The following is an 18,433-nucleotide window of genomic DNA, read 5'->3' on the forward strand; positions in this document are numbered from 1 at the left end:
CTGCGCGCTGCGAAGGGCCACTACCAGCCGGAGATCGCATATGCTGGGTGCGGGCGCTTAACGATTCTACCGCGGCTTCAGACGCCGACGCGAATACGGGGACACGGATAGTTTCCCAGGGTCCCAGGGCGAGGGTAGGAGTGCGCAGAAGGGCAAAGTCTAGGCTTTCTGCGAGCCTCTGGCCTCCGGGCCCCTGCTGCAGTGGTGCGCAACTCTGTTCACTCTCAGACCGGGGCACAGTCGATCCTGAGGCTGAGCGCAGAGAATACGCGCCCTTGACCGGTTGCAGCTACTTTGGGGATCTGGGCCCCCAACACTACCTGAGGCTGACCCCACACAGGCGTCGAACTACAGCGAGGTGGTGGAGTCCGGAGGGCGAAGGGGGAAAGGCCGTATTTTCATTTTCAGCACTGCCTTGAAAATAGAATCCATGCTAACCACGGCTGAGCGGTGTCTACCAAGCTGGCATTAGACATCCTCGTGCGAGTCAAAACTTGCATTGTCTTGTCTACAGGTACATAACACACTCACACACACACACACACACGCACACAGAGGCAAGCACGCATCCAAAAACCACTAGCTTCTTAGGACATGCGCCCCAGGGAGGCCACTGGCTGGGGATGAAGAGGTCACTGCCTTCTTTGTTTCTTGTGTCGCCTCCCCTCGGGCCACAGTCATATCCATGGGTCCCTTTAACGGTCCAGACTTGATCTTTCCCACGGCTTAACTCCCGCCTCTAAGTAAAGCAGCACTCTTTTCTCTTCTCCTAAAGACACAAGGCCTAACCTTCTGCTCCAGGACAGCAGGCCCAAAAGGATTGTCCTGTGTGTGTGTGTGTGTGTGTGTGTGTGTGTGTGTGTGTGTGTGTGTGTGTGTGAGAGAGAGAGAGAGAGAGAGAGAGAGAGAGAGAGAGAGAGAGAGAGAGATCTCAAACAGAAGCAAAACACCCTGAAAACAAAATTTTACATGGTTTAGATGCTTTCTCCCACTAGAAAGGCATTCCCTACACACTCTGGTCTTTTCTCTACTGGGTTTTGCTGCCATTTTGTGGGATGAGGAAGGAAAAATGGGAGGAGGAGAAGGGCCCTAGGATCGCTGTTCGGTCGAGTAGCTTGAATAATTGTGGACAGGCTCGGGAAAAGGCATCCCAACTACAGGCCACGCAGCCCGCTGGCCCTCCTCCCACCGGCCCCTGAGCCCCCCCTTGGCTAATCATCTTCATTAGGGGCGTCATCGCCGACCTAATGAAAGCAAACTGTGTGGAAATCGCCGGTAAACAGTTAGGTCTGTGCTGTAATTAATTCAGTGTCTCTTTTAATCAAACTGGAAAACAATCGGGCCGCGGCTTATGGAGCCGTGACATCACCCCCAAAATCGGCCGGAGCCAATCAGCGTCATCACTCCGGGGACACGTGGGTGAGTCCCCTTTAAAAAAAAAAACACAACACAACGAAAAAAAAAAAAAAAGAGAGAGAGAGAGAGAAACAACAACAACTAAAAGCCAGCCCCAAAGTAAAAGTGACACAAGTTCGATTTTTTTAAAAAGAAGGGTGGGTGGCGAAGGTGCGCGCGGAGGACAGGTGAGAGCTGCAGTGGGAGCCGCGCGGGCGCTGTCCACGGTGCTGACGGGTTCTGGCGGAGCCGAGCGCGCACGCAGGATCTCCCGGGCCAGGTGGAGAGCTTCATGATCCGCAGGCCGCTGCCGCTGTCCGCGGTGCTGAGGCCTCCAGGTGCGCTCTGTTCTGCCTGCCGGCCCCACGGCCCGGCCGGGCTACTGCATGCCGTGCTGACCCCGGCCCTCGGCTACGGTTTGCCAGGAGGAAGCGTGCGGTTTGGATTTTGCTTTTTAAAAAGACGACCTTGATTGAGATTCCAACACCTTCGCGTTTTCTTCTGTGCCAAAGGGGCCCTTAGGCCGTTTTTCTACCCTTTGGCTCTCCCCAACTTGGCGCGCCCTCCTCCCATTCCTCCCTGACACTCCCACCACCAGCCCCCCCTCGGCTCGGCGGCTCGGCGCGGTGCTGCAGAAGACGCGTTGAGCCCTTTTGGATGTAATGCGCAGAGGAGGTTGGCCCAGAGCTCCCGGGCTCCCCCAAGGCTGAACTCTGTCCAAGGTGCCCACAGGCTCCCTGCCCGCCTTCCCCAATGCCAGCCCGCAGCTAGGGGCAGGGGCAGCGGCGGCTGGGGTTGGGGGTGGGTGGGGAGCTTTTTGGGAGGACAGGTCGTAGCTTGGCTATGGAAGGCTCCAATGGCTTTGGGATTGACTCCATTCTCTCCCACCGAGCGGGCAGCCCCGCCCTTCCCAAGGGGGACCCCTTGCTTGGGGACTGCCGGTCACCCCTGGAGCTAAGTCCACGCTCAGAGAGCAGCAGCGACTGCTCTTCGCCAGCTTCGCCCGGAAGAGACTGTCTGGAGACCAGTACCTCACGGCCTGGTGCTGCATCTGGCCCAGGTTTGGACTCCCACCTGCAGCCGGGGCAGCTTTCAGCCCCAGCCCAGTCGCGAACCGTCACCTCCTCCTTTCTGATCAGGGACATCCTTGCCGACTGCAAACCTCTCGCGGCCTGTGCACCCTACTCTAGCAGTGGGCAGCCTGCAGCTCCCGAGCCTGGGGGCCGCCTTGCGGCCAAGGCCGGGGAGGACTTTCGTGACAAGCTGGACAAAAGTGTCAGCAGCGCTTCGTCAGACTCTGAGTACAAAGGTAAGAAAACAAGATGAAAACGGGGCGGGGGGGGGTGTCTTAAAAAATGACATTTAAAACTTGAGAGCACACACTTGGAGACAGGACATAGTCATCCCAGGGCTCCCCCAGGGCCAGGCTGAGAATTGGTTTTGTGTAGACCTCTCTGCCAGCCCCAAGATTGGGCCCTAGAGCAACAAAGAGTTCAACGTGTGTGGCCCGGGAAAAGCTGAGGGGGATATTGTGTGTAGTGGAGACAAAGTCTCTCCAGATGCACAAAGCAAACTTTCTAACTTCCTGACTGGGACCACAATTCTTCCACTAGCTTTACTGATAGGGAGGAGCCTCCCCTTCTGAGGATCCCTGGGAGGGGACCTCGTAGCTGTACACAGCTTTGTCCAGAGAGAAAGCCTGGCAGAAGATTCCTGCCAGAGCCCTTAGTACAGTAAGACTTTTCTGGCTCTTAATCTGAATCTCCCAACAAGAGGAAAAAGTGGGCCTCCCCACCCACTGGATGCAATGGAGTCTGAGGCCTGTGAGGAACAGGCAGCTTTGGCCAGGTGACACCTGGAGAGGGAAGGACCCCCACATCCCACACAGCAGCTCGCTCTCTCTGGGCTGGGTCTTCAGTGGGTTGAATACTGATCACTGCGCTGTTTCAAGACCCAGAGATTTCCGAGTGACCCGTCTGGTTACTCCCACTGTCACTTTGGGAATCGTTGTGGCGGCTTCGTGCTCTGTCTCAACCAGGGAGCTGAGATGGTATCAAAAGGAAGGAGGGAGAAGAGGGGAAAAAAGAAAGAAAAAGGAGGGAGGAGAGAAAGAAAGTGCTCCTTAGCTTTGTGTCTTATCTTTAGGCTCCGCCCTGACTTTAGTTGTTTATTGGGTCCAGGGGCACAAAGTTCTTTCCAGGAAGAAGTTAAGTGGAAGAGGCCATGGCTGTCAGAGGACTCTGTGGATGGCGATCACTTCCAACTTTGCTATAAAGTCGGCATCATTGCTGCCTGCTCCCCCTGGTCTCCATTTGTGCTGAGGGTCACAAAATTTTAGTTACATTTGCTGAATTCTTCCTCCCACCTGAGATCTATTTTGGGGGTAGACCCAGACTCCAAACTGAAGGCCCTGGCGGGGGGTGGTGGTGGTGGGAGGGGTTCTAGTCTGCATCTCATGTCTCTCTTCTTCCCCCACTAAAAAATGACTAGGCCAGTGTGTGGACCCATCATCTCTAGAAAGCACAGCACTCAGGAAAAGTCTAGAGGTGTTTGGGAAACTTGGCTCTGGCAGCACACCATTCTCTCCTTCCAGGGCCCTGTTTAGAGAAGCAAAGAGAACTCACCTTCACGAAAGGTGTGTGTGTGTGTGTGTGTGTGTGTGTGTGTGCGCGCGCGCGCACGTGTGTTTTATGCCAGTCCTACCTAGCTTCATAATTAGGGTAAAGAGCAATCAGGTCCAGCCCTGCCTGTACAAACAGTTGCCTCCTTTTATATTTTTGTCCCCAAGCAGAATTTTGAGGAGAGATTCCATTTCGCTTAAGATAATTGGGATATCAATTTTCTTCTCCTGTCCCTGATGATATCTGAGGAGGGAGATGATGAGAGCCGGCTGTCTACATATCACTTAAACAGGTTTGCAGCCGAGGAAGCTGTAGAAAGTTTCAGCCACCCCTAGGCACTGGCTATTGCTCTTGTCCTTAACAAAACTCTCTGAAGTGAATGTCCCCCCTCCCTGTGTGTGTGTGTGTGTGTGTGTGTGTGTGTGTGTGTGTGTGTGTATGTGTGTGTGACTTTTGCAGAGACTGAGTTAGGAAGCTGGTTTGAGAGACACAGGAGCCAGCCCTTAGGTGCATTTAAGCCCATCACCGCCAGCCACTGTCTACCCGCCACCCCACCCCACCCCCAGCCACTTAATCCTTAGAGGCAGGGGTGGGGGAACCAGCCAGTCTCATCACAAGTTTCTGGTGTAAAAGGTTTCTTAAATAACATTTACTGACGTTGGACCAGGGCTTTGGAAGTAAGGTGGCAGCACTACCCTGGCTGGAGCCTAGGCTCTTAGAGGAACCAGGGCTTGCCTCCACAGAGAAAGGGTCTCTGGCCCTCAGGCTCTAGACGGATGGGATGCAGCTCTGAAGCCAAAGTCTGAGAAATAAACACATGGTAGACAGACTGAACTGGGTGAGTCTCCCAAAGTCTCCGGCAGAACCCAAAAAGGACTGGCGTTTAAAAAAAGAAAAGCGGCTAGTCATTCGGCCGGCCGGAATAAGGGATAAGTAGTCCAAGTAATTAGGGGGTAAAGTAAGATTTCTGTAATATCAAGTTTGAAGTTTGAATAACGGTAAAGTGTTAGGCTTTCTAGGGAGAAACGTCATCTTTATCCCCACGGTTCCCCATCCTCCCAGTGGTGGCTGAAGGCAGAAGGCCGGTCCAGGGCAGAGTTACTTCTCCGATGCTAGGGCTCCTGGCTCCCTCCCTGCCGAGAAGCGCCGCCTTTCCGGCTGAAAAGCCTCCCTCCCCAGTGGCTCAATTAACCGGATTATTGTTTCCTACAGAGAGAAATCACCTCTCATTCAGCTGAACCCTGTCACGGCAAATGCCAGGCACAATGAAACTCACCATAAAAGAAAATAAAGAGAGCAGGGGGTAGGATGGGTGGGCACCGCAGCCTAAAGGGTTATTTTGGGAGAAGTGGGCTGACTATTCTGTTTCAATCTCTCATTTGAAGAAAGAGATGGGAAGGCCGGACTTGTTCCGTTAAATGTGTGTTTTCTGTTGTCAATCTCAACGAAAGTAGAGGAAAACGAACTAATTTAGCTCTGTCCCGTCTACGTTGGACCGCAGGAGCGGGGAACAGATGGCCATTTGTCCGATCGAGGACTGTAGCGCGGGTTGGGTGGGAGCCACAGTGGGCACAACGAAGAAGCCCCAAGCTCTGTGATACATGCAACCCTTGGCGCCCAGGGATGACGGATATTTCTCCCAGCGCTTGGTGCCCTCAGATACCCGCACCCTGCCGACCTTCCATCCGCATAGTTCGGAAGTAGCCTAGGAATCCATCTCTAAAGATTCCTGGCCAAACTAGAGTCGGTGAGGCTTGGGTATAATTATCTGCTCGTTGGGATGTCGGAGTGCTGAGGAGCAAATAGGGTTTTATTTCTCCACGCGGACTTTGCGCCCAGACGCGGCGTCCATAGCCCAGAAACCCGTTCTTGGCCAGTGGCTTACTAGGCCGATCCGCCCTGAGGCTGGCTTTAATCTCTCTGGGGGAATGAGGCGGGGGGGGGGGGGGGGGGGAGGTTAGGAAGGAGAGTTGAGTTTCTTCAGCGAGCTAGCGGCTCTGGCCCCGTACACTTCCTATTTCGTTTAATCTTCGCTCGCGTTTCACACTCTTCTGTGGGCCTGGAATCCTGGCTCCGATGGCCATGCCGCAATGTCCCCACGGGCTTCAGTGCTGCGGGAGAGATCTGCGCCCTGACGAAGGGGACGCGAGGGCGCAGGCACCCTAACCCTGATAAGCCCTGTGTGTCTCCGCAGTGAAGGAAGAGGGCGACCGCGAGATCTCCAGCTCTAGGGACAGTCCCCCGGTGCGCCTGAAAAAGCCACGCAAAGCACGCACCGCCTTCACCGACCATCAGCTGGCGCAGCTGGAGCGTAGCTTCGAGCGGCAGAAATACCTGAGCGTGCAAGACCGCATGGAGCTGGCCGCTTCGCTCAACCTCACCGACACGCAGGTCAAGACCTGGTACCAGAACCGCAGGTGAGGTTTCGATGCAAGGCGGCGTCGGTAAGGGGCTTCTTCTGGAGCCTTGGGTCTCTCCCGTGAAGTAAAAGTAGGTAAACTGTGGCTCTGAGAAAATACCTTGCCCTAAGTCCAACAGTGAAGACAGAAAGGACACTACACTGGAATCCAAGACAGGTGGACCCGCAGGAAGGCTAACAGAGATTCAAGGCCTGCTCCGCCCTAGCCCAAGTCCCCAAGGACAACCCTAGGCTTGGCTTTGAGGCTTCTGGGCTCTTCGGATGGAAGGCGCAAGCCGTTAGGGGAGAGTGGCAGCTCCAGTCTCCAGGGGCCAGAGAGGTCCCTGAGGTGGTTGTAGTAGGGGGTCACGTCTGTCTGCATCTCAGAGCATTTCCTCTTTGGACCTCCTAGCATTTACAGCCAGCTCCTCTGGCATAGAGAGACTGGGAAATTGCTATTAAGGTCTTGAACCTGTTTCCGGGTCTCCTTTTTGGACATTCATAGGATTTAAATTCATAGGTACAATACCCGTGCACAGACAGGTCAGGGTGCATAGTGACACACTCTCTCACACAGTTAGCAGAGGCAGGAATGGTGCCTTCCATAAACAAGCCTCAGAAACACACAGCCCCATTAATAATAAATACCGATTACTACTTCGGGCATCAATAATTAAGGCTCGTTGCAGTAATTACACAATTATGACGATGATGAATTATTCAGGGGGGGAAACGGGGGTAGTGTGACTGAGCCCACCTCAACCTCACTGGAACCCAGGCAGGCAGGCGTAGCCAACCTCACTCTAGGTGAGTTTTAGAAGCTGTAGGTTTGACTTCCTCACTCTGCCTTGCCCTACACCGTCCAACTTTTGGGCCAGAGAGTCTTGGGGCTAGCTAGCCTCAGGTCTCAAATCTGGAAGGCCTGAGTGTAGGCAGAGCTGGGAGAAAAAGTGTGTGCATTCTTCCAGAGACATCTTCGCTTGGACTCCCAGCCCGCTTGCTTGAAGTCCAGGCCTTTAGGGCTACACGGGGCGGGGGGGGGGCAGGGGCGGGGCCAGGCAGAGGGACACGGACACCCTCTCTGTCACTCCACAGTCATTAGGCCATTCCGGGGGGTGGGGTGGGGGGGAGCATACCCAGAGGGAGCCCCATCGTGTGAGTTTGTAAGTGCACTTGGGAGTCAGATATTCTGGTTTGGAGCAGGGGCTCTGCCTGCCACTTTGCAGACCATTATGAAGACTAGCTCACACCTCAAGCTTTTAATCTGTAAAATGGGGACAAAAGTCATGAAAAGCCAGTGGAGAGGGAATGGCGCACGATGCATTTGACATGGGCACTCCATTATCAAAAAATTGGCACGCTCTCTGTTGGCCGGCCTGCGGCACTCTGTGCCAATCACTAGAAAGGGGCAAAGGTTATGAGTGTCCTAATCCTGACCTCTGTCTTGATTTCGGTTCCTAGGACTAAATGGAAGCGACAGACAGCTGTGGGACTGGAGCTGCTTGCGGAGGCAGGCAACTACTCGGCGCTCCAGAGAATGTTCCCGTCGCCTTATTTCTACCCGCAGAGTCTCGTTTCCAACCTGGACCCGGGCGCCGCACTCTATCTGTACCGCGGCCCCAGCGCGCCACCACCCGCCCTCCAGAGACCTCTGGTGCCCCGCATCCTCATCCACGGACTCCAGGGCGCCAGCGAGCCGCCTCCGCCGCTTCCCCCACTGCCTGGCGTCCTCCCGCGCGCCGCGCAGCCTCGGTGAGGCGCCCTCTTTCTCCCAGCCATGCTCTGGGGCCCCCCTTCCCCCTCCACTCAAGCTGGGCGCCCTGGAGCAGGGCTGCTGGGCTCACCGCCGCAGCCCAGTGTCCCTGAGGGGGCGATAAATCCACTGAGGGTACCCCTCCTCTGCGCCCTCTCTCCTAGCTGCTCCATCCAGGAGCCACTTACACCCGGGGGATGTACATAAGCGCCCCTGCCCACCTCCCACCCACCCCCGTCCCTGTGGGATCCCCCAGGTGGCCTCTGCCCCTCAGCAGCAGGTAGGGGACGTCCGTGCCCCAGCCCCGGGGCCACCCTTCTTGCATCTTTGCGGGACAGGGTTGGAGAGTGGTACGGAGCTTCCCACCCATTTCCTCGCCCCCCACCCCCAAGTCCTGGGCTAGCGGCGACCTGTACATACATTGTGCAAAGTGTATATGAAGTTATTTATTCGTGACCCATGAGCCCGTGACCGTGTCTGTGCGTCAGTTGAGTCTGTGGCCTGTGCCCTCCCAGTCCCGGGTGGGGCAGGAAGGGGCCAAGAGGACTTGCCCACGCATCCTGGCCTCCAGCTCCGCCCCCTCTACCCAGGTTCCGGGGCAGCCAGACCTCTTGGGTTCTCTTTTTTAAATGTGGAAATAAACTTCTTACAAATGACCAGGCGCCTGTCCGCGCTACCGTCCGTTGGTTCCCGCTCAGGCCCTCTCCCGTCCTTTACTTAAAAAAAAAAAAACTAAAACAAAACCTCGGCATCTCTCGAACTAAAGTAGTAAAGTTTTGTCTCCCTCTTGCCCCGGTCCCTGGGTGCTATGGTCGGAGACCCCGGCTGGACTCCCAGGGGTCTCCCCGTTTCCACATCGAGGTGAGCCCTTCTCTCCCCATCTGGCTCGTCCCGCTTCCACAAGGTCTTGGGGGCCACGGGCGAGGCCAGCGCGGGGCTTCCCTCAGCTGCGTGCCAGGCCGAGAAGCACTCACTGAGCCGACTCATCTGGCTCAGACCGGGGCCCCGGCAGCTGGTGACCAGCCCTGCGGGCGCGGGGCAGACAGATGGACTCCGAGGCTGCTCGCCGTGGCCCCACCCTCCCCGGCCCGGCGCCCTTGGTTCTGGCTACCCGCAGCTCCTAGTCTCTAACGCCTGGTAGGACCCCACCGGCTTTTCGCGAGCTTGACGCTACGTCGGGCAACCCTTTGCTCTCTCTCCATCCTTCCCCCTCCCCCTGCCCTGGGAGGAAATAGGAGCGCACGGGGCGGGGGTAGGGGGTGGGTGGGGCGTGAGGAGAACGGGGGACCGGGATCGCACTATCCGCCTCTGGCTCTGAGATCTCAGGGGAGTCAGACTCCAGATCACGTTCAAAGGGCCAAGGTCATCTCCTGACACCAGTCCGTCTCCCGGGATATGGGCGCTGGTGCTCCTCCTCCCCCACACCACCTGCAGCACACTGACCTGCAAGACGGTAGAAATACCGGGGAGTTTGGATGCTTGCAAGCCCAGCACCCTCCTACCAATACTGGCCAACTGTTCTGGGAGAGAATCGGGCAATGGAGAGAGGGGGCGCGTTCAGAAAGCACCCGCTCCCCCTAGCCCCCCAAGCACAGCCAGTTAGTTCGGCTACTGTTTCCTCCCCACCCCCCAGCATCCTCACACCCAAGCTTTTTTTCCTGGGATGGTGCGGTATTATTCTAATTTTGCAAAATGCACAGCAGCTAATTAAGTCAAGGAGCCCCTCGGCTTTCAAGTTCTTTTGCATGTGAATGCGGGTTGGTAAATCCCTCGATCTGGCTGTGGTGGGGTGTGAGGGGGGACTGTCCCCAACTCAGGGTTAATGAAGTGGGAAAGGAGTCTCTCATAGCCTCCTGCAAACAAAACCCCCCAAGCAACAAACCCTGCCCAAATCCTACACGGATTGACTTAAACCCAGGGGATAAGTGCTTTAAATTAATCTCATTGAATAAGAATGAGACCAAACAAAACTCTTTAAAATCATATTAAAAATCTATCAAAGGACAACTTGCGGTGGTGTGCTTTTCATTTTGTGAGAGTGGAGGAGGCAGGCTGGAGCAGCCACCCTCACATTTACACAGCGCAGTGTAAACCGCAGACACATTCTGACTATGTAATTGTCCTTGTACCGCAGAGGCGATTTCATATCTTACATTAATGAAGAACAAGGCTTCCCTACAAGTTTATAATTACAATATTTTAAGTTGTCCTGCACATCCCATCTGTAATAATAACTTTGCAACCTCTGCAGTGAGGTGGGCTTGCGCTTCCCATCCATCTAGAAAGCTAAATTGTTTTCTCTGTTCCTAACCCAGGGGCTGGGTGCCCTCGCTTAAAATAGGAAGAAAAAAACCAAACAATAGGCAGGTCCTGAAAGGCACTCTCTCCTAAATCTGGACTCCAAAGGGCGGGACAATGAAGTTTTAAGAGGTTGGCTTTCCCAGCTGGCTGTTAGCTGCAAGGCTTCTGGAACCTGGGCCGCTTTTTTACTTTTTATTGGGGGTGGGGGGGGAAGGCACTACCCCAACTTGGATCTATTGTTTTCTATGGTCTAGCAGACTAAGTTTGAAGGTCACAGAGGCAAATTGGGAAGGCCTGCTAATCACTTTTCAACCAGGGAAACTTGTCATTGGAGAGGCCCGAAGGTCCCATCTCTGGGGGTGGAGGTTGTGTAGTAATGGCTTCTGCTGGCTGTGTCAGGTTGGCCACTGGCAGCTTAGAACCACCTGCGCTGCGGGGCTCACTCTCCTCTTCCTTCCCTCTTGTGCCAGGGAGGAAAGATCAGGAGACAGCAGCTCACCAAGAGCTCTCTGCCCTCCAGCGGTGGCTCTTCACAAGATGGACAGCAGCTAGGGAAGGCATTGGGACCCCTAAACTAGCAGGTGACAGCCACAACACTCCCTTCACTGAATTTTCTGAGACTTTAATATGGCAACTAGGCAGATGACAGAGAAATGCTAAATCTGGGACCTTAGAAAAGGGTATGATTAAAAACACACACAAAATCAGACTATGTATACTAAAATGGGCTAATAGTGTCCACCTGAACCCTGGGATGTACAACCTATGAAGATCCACAGGAGATTCATTTTAAGGTTGTTTACATTTAGAGACCATTAACCTTTAATAAGGAGTTGTCTCCTTATTGACTGGGTACTATGCTAACTAAACAGCAGGTCCACCCAGCAGCTCTGACAGGGTACCCTTGCTAAGTTAGAAAATTACATTAATTTCAACTTTAGGGTGAGTGTCCTTGGTACTCAAGTAATGTCCCAGCACACCTCACAGTTCTGCAGCTGAGCTGTTAGGGGTTGTTGCCGGGAGGCAGGCGCAGGTTTTCAGGTGGCCATCCTGATTACAGGCACTAATCCTGTTCCACATAGCTGGCCGAATCCTGACAGTCTGATGCCTTGTTTTCCATCAAAAGCACGGGAGTCATTACAAATCCAAAGAATGGTGGCCGATCTGTCCAGTTAGTTCGACACCTGCTGCAGCTTCAAATTACCCTTTGACATCTCACCAACAGGCTCTACTGTGACTGCCAGCCCTGGCAAGGCCGTGCTTCCCCTTCCACAGGTTTTTTTTCCCTAGTGTGGGTGTCCACTGACCTTCCCTTTCCCCGACCCTGCTAGCTCCCACTAGCACCTGCATGGGGCCTGGGAGGGCTGGGCACACTAACCCAGAGGAAAGCAGGCACAGGATGGTGTCTGAGGGAGCGGGCTGAGCTTTAACCCTTTCTCTCATGAGTCCTCTGCAGTGTCCAAATCTTACATTTATTGCAAAATCAATACACTCCAGGGGTCCTCTTTCAAACCTCCCAGAAACACAATGGTGTGTGAGTTCTGGGTCTAGGTCACACACAAGGACCTCAGACCTCGCTGAGAAGACAGGCTTCCATAGCAAAAGGCAAATAATAGAAAGGCAACAGTAAATCAATTAGCCCAGAGTCAGCGCGTTGTCTGCGGACATGAAAGCGAGGCAATGCATGTGACACTGCCGTGCTTGTGGAAGAAATCGGTGTCGCCCGCAGCTCATCCAGGTTTTTGACCTACAGTCAAAGCTCTCTTGGTCTTTTCTAAGAGAACATGTGGACTAAGAAGATAACTATTCAACAAATACTTTATCCTTTTGTACAAGTTCAATTCCAGTTTTTAAAAAAAAAATTTTTTTTTTTTTGGTTTTCTCAAGACAGGGTCTCTCTGTGTAGCCTTGGCTGTCCTAGACTTGCTTTGTAGACCAGGTTGTCCTCGAACTCAGGGATCCACCTGCTTTTGCTTTCTGAGTGCTGGGATTAAAGGCGTGCGCCACCACGCCCGGCCTCAATCCCAGTTTTTAACATTCTTACAAGACTCAGGCAATACACACGCGGCTGCTTCATCTGGAAAGCCTGCCAGGAGCCACACTCCTCCTGGCTGATGCGCAGGACGCTTGCTGTCCCTGTTCACAATCCCATAAGAGGCCTGAGCAAAGGCAGATGACTGTGTAGCACTGACCCCTGCCTGCTGCTTTCCATCAGGCCTCCTCCTCCAACAGGTGAGGTCTGTGCTCGTGTGAACCTCCATTCTGGGAGAGGTGCCAGTTATTTTTCAGAAGCTTCGATGATAAGAACAGGACATCGAATCTTAAGCCACCAGGCCATGTTGGATTCACCCTGACCGGTCCTGTAGAGATTAAACCAAAAGAGCCTTCTGGATGGGCGCAGCTTCATTCTCTCCAGGGCCTGGGCTTGCTGGGTGCCACCTGGAAGCCCCGCTGCTTGCCTTGCTTTTTGCCCTTTGTGCCGCTGGCCTCCAGCCCGCTTGAGTACTCTGAGCGCAGGACTTCAGCAAGCACATGGTGGTGCTTGCTCTGAGTCTTCCTCTGAGGGTCGGGCCTGAGGAACAGTAACAGCGGAGGGGAAGAAGACACGTTAGTGTTTTTCTTTCCTCCTTGGAAAGAGGCTTGACAGCAGCTGGTTGTGAGACCAAGAGGCTGACATTTTTGTATTAGCAGAAGAGCAATCTCTTCAATAGCACTTGTTTTGATATTCTATGCACCAGAAGATTAGATACGGTGCTGACAGATTTTCATAATGGTGGCAAAATATCATGGCATTTTTAAAAGTGAGGCTTTGTTCTGTGTTGTTTTCATGAGGGAAAAAAGAACCTACACTCCCACACTCCAATGGCAAACGAGGTGTATGAGACAGCAGTTTAGCCATGGACGGGAAAGCCCACAGAAACCTGATAGAGCAAAGCAGTTAGTTGCACAGCTTCCATGTGCAGGGCCCCGGGGATGAACTCTTGAGGGCAGACTGTAGGCACAGGGCCCTACCAGGCCAGCCCCAAAGGCCAGGTATCCACACAGATGCTCCAACACTCACTAGAGTGCAGAAGACACCCTGATCCCACAAAACCTGCTGCTTTCTGACTTGACAGCAGGGATTGTGGTCAAAATAAGCAGTCTTTTAAAGTCCAAGAATTAAACACAGCCAGCACTGTGCTATTAGCCTGATTAGGAAGGACTGAGGAACCGCATTATAATAAAGGTAAAGTCATTTAAAATCCTATGCAGAGCACAGGCTGCAGTTTTTTTCTTGCAGCAGAGGAAGAGTCAGCCTTTGCTAACAAAAAGGGTCTGAGGAAAAACTGTATTAGCAATGATGTTTAGGTTTTTATTTATTCAATAGATGTGCTGGGGGCAGGGCTTAAGACCACTAGCACCACACACCCTGCACCTGTGTCATCCTCGTTTTACAGGTAAGCACTATGGACCAGAGGGCAAGGACTTGCTAAACCCATGTACCTAGCAAAGGCAGGCATAAAGTGCTGGCTAGCCAGAGACTGCGGTGGAGATCATGACTAGAGTTATACAGGGGAAACTGAGGCCTAGAGACTGAAAACTGTTGCCAGGTCTGCTTGGGGGGTGGAGGCAGGTTCTACTTATTGTGTCCCCACTTCCGAATGAGCAACAATGCTGACCTTGGACTTCTATTCATGTGGACTGCATGTCCTTGCCAGGGTCTGAGCTTCCAGGCCTATGCAAGCACAGCCGGGCCGTGTGGTTGTGGGGATCACTAACTTGTATAGCAAAGGCTGCAACTTCCTATACCTGTAGTTTATTTTTAGTCAACTTACATGACAGAGCAAAAAGGTTCTGACAGAAAGGGATGCGTTTTCTTCCCTCTTGTTTGAAATAGGTACTTGCAATGTGTATAATTTTAAATTTAACAACCCGAGTTTCAAGATATGCAAAAATTCAGTTAAAATACTCTCCTTGCTTGCTTCTGCCATCACTGTAGACAACGGTAACCAGAGTCTTATTTGGTGACTGATACATGAGCTGCCTACAGAGCAAGTGCAGCCTGTGGGAAGTGGCTCAGAGCGTCATGTCCATGCCGCAGCTGCCAGTGCAGATAATTCCAGACAACACACCCCACAGGGGCCCCTTGCAGGGCCTCAGAACACGTCTGCTCTCAGGCAAAGATCTGGGTGGACAGTAGGAGGCAAGCTCTGGGGCCACTCTGGGAAGCATGTCTTGAGGCTGGGGGAGGCTCAGGGGCGGTCCATGCTTAGCAGGCACAGGCTGCCCTGCTCACTTTCGTGTATCATTGTCACACTTCCTAGCATCTCACGCAAACCCAGAAGCCCACTCATGCAGCAAACAAGCAGGTACCTATACATTCCAACTCTAATACATGCTGCATTAGGTGGGCAACCCTGCAGGGCCTCACTGCTGTCACAAAAGCCATGCCAACAGAATGCACTTCTCCCACAGCTAGCTCCCAATTTCCTCCTTTGTTCTTAGGCCCGTAGCCGAGAAGGTGCGGTACAGATGGGAAGGTGAGCCCCTCTAACCCAAGCATGCGTCCAGCATTCATGCCTTCTGACAAGCTGCTGCTGTCCCAGAATCTTGTCAACCATCTAGCCCTGTAATACCTGGACCCTCCACCTCAGGCGTCCTGAGCACCCACTGTAGAAATGTGGCCATCAAGCAACAGATGGGTTTATCTAGCTGCAGGGAATTCCCTAATCAGGACAGGCAGATGCCACTTACACTGCCACCAGTGTAAGGCAGTCAACCTAACTAGTACTCATCCCACGGACACCAAGTCCCGTGAAGAAAGGACTGCAGAGCCCTCTCTCAGCGTCATCTGCAAACTCAACAGGCAGTTGCCTAGGCAAAAAGCAATCTAACCCGGGCTTTGCTCACAGCATTCTTTTACAGTTTGTTATTTTCTTTATTCCTTCCTTTCTGTTTCTCTCTTTCTTTCCTTTCACCCACCCATTCATTCATTTCAAGACAGGGTTTCTCTATGTAGCCCTGGCTGTCTTGGAACTCACTCTGTAGGCTAACTAGGCTGGCTTCAAATTCAAAGACCCATCTACAACTGCCTCCCAAGTGCACCACTGTGCCTAGCTCATGACAGGAAAAGATATGTTTTAAATCTATCACCTTTTATTATTATAACTATTTTTAAAATAGCCTTAGGGTCATGTCCTACAATACCTGAATGCTCTGATGGCTGCTGCGTGAGCCCCACCTGGTGTTATGCTGCTTTAGGACTCTTTCTAAAAGTCATCCATAATACTCAACAGTAAGTCCAAGCTAACCATGGACTGTGAGTTTCTGAGTAAGTTCCGGCTTCTAGTTTCTAAAGTGGGTATGTATTCTGTTAATAACAAGGGGAAAAAAACAGTATATTTGTTTACAGGAAAACAGTGTAATTTGTCCTATGTCAAACCTCCACGTATTTTGATTTTCTACTTTTTTTTTTTTTTCCCGAGACAGGGTTTCTCTGTGTAGCCTTGGCTGTTCTGGACTTTGTAGACCAGGCTATCCTTGAACTCACAGCGATCCGCCTGCCTCTGCCTCCTGAGTGCTGGGATTACAGGCGTGCGCCACCACGCCTGGCTTTGAGTTTCTACTTTTGAAAGCCTGCCTTGGCTGCTCTCTCAAGCCTTCTTCTACTGCACCACACTTAAGACTTTAGCTCAAGGGACCAGTCTTCCTCCCTAGCTGCTTTCTAACATGGAAGCCTGAGCAAATCTACCATCCAGAAGGCTGTGATGGCCTCAGGTGACTTCCAGCTGACTGCAACTTTCTCCACTGTGCCCAGGTGAAGTGAGGGGGAGACAGCAGCATGCCATCAGGGTTCTATTGGCTTCTAGACGACAGAGGAGAAGAGAAGGGGGCACCTTCCCCCAGTGCAGCATGAAACGCAGGTGAAGCAGCACCAGTGTGGGAAGAGGAGCACGCCATGTAACACCCAACATGTCAGAGTCACTGTTGGGACGGAAAGAAGACATATCCCGGCCCAGTGTTGGGTTGCATGGGCAGAGATGGTGTCTGGCAGCCCAGCCACCCAAATTGGAACTTCAAATCTCAGGATCCAACTAAGTTGAGTTTCTGTGTCTTAGTGGGCCTTACTGCAGCAGCAGGCACGACAGAAGTCAGTCTCCAGCACAGTGTGCTGGTTAGTATTGTCAGCTTGATGTAGGCTATAGGCACCAGGAAGAGGGGACCTCTGGACGGTATGAGAAAGCAGGCTGAGCGAGCCATGAGAAGCAAGTCAGCAGGCAGCACCTCTTCATGGTTTCTGCTTCACTTCATGACTCTACGTTCCTGCTCTGCCATCCCTTAGGGACGGACTATCAACTACAGGCTGAAATAAACCCTTTCTTTCTTCCTCAAATTGCTTTTCACGGTATTTATCATAGTAATAGAAATGTAGCTGGGACACATGAACGTTCAGCTTTCTGTCAAAGAACGAGACTGTTGAAAAATGGAACAAAACCTGGAGTCATTAACTAAAAGCAAGCACAATGTTAGGAGTGTCAACTGTAGGAAACTGGCAAGTGCTTGTTGATGCTAGCAAGGTCCTGTCTGGTGACTCAGGGGAAGAACTGAGACAGAATTCTTCAAGTGGTAGAAACCCTGGGCCTTCTGAGCCCAGGTGACCAAAAGTCTTAGGAGAATTCTTAGCCCTTAAGCATGGATGCTGAATGCCAGGTGGCCATGTTGGGTAGTGAGCAGAAGAACAGAACCTGCTAGCAGTGGTTGGGACCCCAGCTCAGGCACTCACCTGGCTGATGACCTGAAGTCAGCAGCAAGTTCATAAAGGGCCTGAGCGCAGAGGACAAGCAGAAGAATTGAAGACTATTGTGTTATTTCAGTTCTCTGTAAAAAAAAACTATGAATTATTGTTAAGATGGAGAAGTGGCTTGGAAAACAAGCACATTTAAAACTGCTATGGTTGGGCTGGAGAGATGGCTCAGACGTTAAGAGCACTGGCTGCTCTTCCAAAGGTCGAGTCCTCAGGAGAGTGACCCTGCTGTCATCAAATAATGCACACTCCACATGCTGAGTGTGGCACACTGGTGATCTGGGAGGCTCACAACCATCTATAAAGAGATCTAGTGCTGTTGTCTGGCGTGGAGGTGTACATGCAGGCAAAACATTGTATACATAACGAATAAATAAATCTTGGAAAAAAAAAAAAACTGCTATGGTTAGATTTCTGAGAATACCAGCTCAGGACAGAATCTTGAGTCTAAATCTCAGGGCTCAGTCCTCTGGGTCTCTCCTGACGAACACCTCTGTCTATGCCCGAGGAGATTCTCTGAGTGTACTTATTCAGAGAGATGACAGAATGCTCACAATGCTCTACTGTCCAAAAGAATAGGTTCAGAAGGTGACCTTCAAGTGGGACACATTAGGGGCCCTGACCTTGAAAGTAAGAGCAAAGGAGCTCTTGTGTGCTCTTTTGTTGGCCAGATCTGACCTGGACTTGGAAGGCCTAGGCTGGATCAGCTCCTGCCTGCTGAGAGCAGTGCAGCTTCTAGAGTCACAGGAGGATGAGTGCATGTCATCTGAAGCACCGTGCCAGTCAGTCCCTGGCTCCGGTGGATACTGAGTCACAGTTCTTACAGACACGAGCTACTGTATTGTGCACTTGTGCTGGACATACCCGCTGACAGTGAGAATGGTCTGCATGAACCAACTGCACTCGCGTGTTGTCTACTCCTCATAGGCGGAATAGGAGAAAGTGTAAAGAGGAAGAGGTAAAGGGCCACTATTGACATGTGGCCTCGTGTGGACCAGAGACTGGCTGGTTGGTGACACTAATACCTCATGCTTCTGTATGCAGATGGTGTGTACACAGTGCCTGACTCTCACAGAGACCCACTGGTGGGAATCCTGGCCTATCTGGGGAACTCTAATGTGTGCTGGGGCCACTAAGGAGTGGGTGTCCCCATAAGTGGCAAGCCACTGAGACACTGAGAT

The 18,433-nt window shown here is 52.5% G+C and overlaps 2 protein-coding genes across 3 annotated transcripts in view; one reads left to right on the forward strand and one right to left on the reverse strand.

Annotated features, from left to right (window-relative positions):
• The first annotated feature begins 2,224 nt into the window (after positions 1-2,224).
• Barhl1 (BarH like homeobox 1) lies at positions 2,225-8,380 on the forward strand. Its single transcript, XM_051166612.1, has 3 exons — positions 2,225-2,704; positions 6,211-6,433; positions 7,876-8,380. The coding sequence occupies exons 1-3, from the start codon at positions 2,239-2,241 to the stop codon at positions 8,168-8,170; spliced, it is 984 nt and encodes a 327-aa protein (XP_051022569.1). The 5' UTR covers positions 2,225-2,238; the 3' UTR covers positions 8,171-8,380.
• A 4,247-nt stretch (positions 8,381-12,627) lies between these two features.
• The window catches only part of Ddx31 (DEAD-box helicase 31), a 72,225-nt gene continuing 66,419 nt past the window's right edge, over positions 12,628-18,433 (reverse strand). Inside the window, exon 19 of one of the 2 annotated variants that reach the window (XM_051166969.1) lies at positions 12,628-13,040. In XM_051166969.1, coding sequence (XP_051022926.1) covers positions 12,838-13,040 — 203 coding nt within the window. In that variant the 3' untranslated portion in view covers positions 12,628-12,837. The remainder of the gene's footprint in view (positions 13,041-18,433) is intronic. The other variant, XM_051166971.1, reaches the window with a different exon arrangement.

This window comes from Acomys russatus, chromosome 24, assembly GCF_903995435.1.
Source record: "Acomys russatus chromosome 24, mAcoRus1.1, whole genome shotgun sequence".
NCBI lineage: Eukaryota > Metazoa > Chordata > Mammalia > Rodentia > Muridae > Acomys > Acomys russatus.

Excerpts from the sequence above, each read along its gene's own strand:
- Barhl1 (XM_051166612.1), top strand. The coding sequence starts at position 2,239 with ATGGAAGGCTCCAATGGCTTTGGGATTGACTCCATTCTCTCCCACCGA. Across the intron at positions 2,705-6,210 it reads GTCAGACTCTGAGTACAAAG|TGAAGGAAGAGGGCGACCGC; the intron begins GTAAGAAAACAA and ends GTGTCTCCGCAG. Across the intron at positions 6,434-7,875 it reads ACCTGGTACCAGAACCGCAG|GACTAAATGGAAGCGACAGA; the intron begins GTGAGGTTTCGA and ends TTCGGTTCCTAG.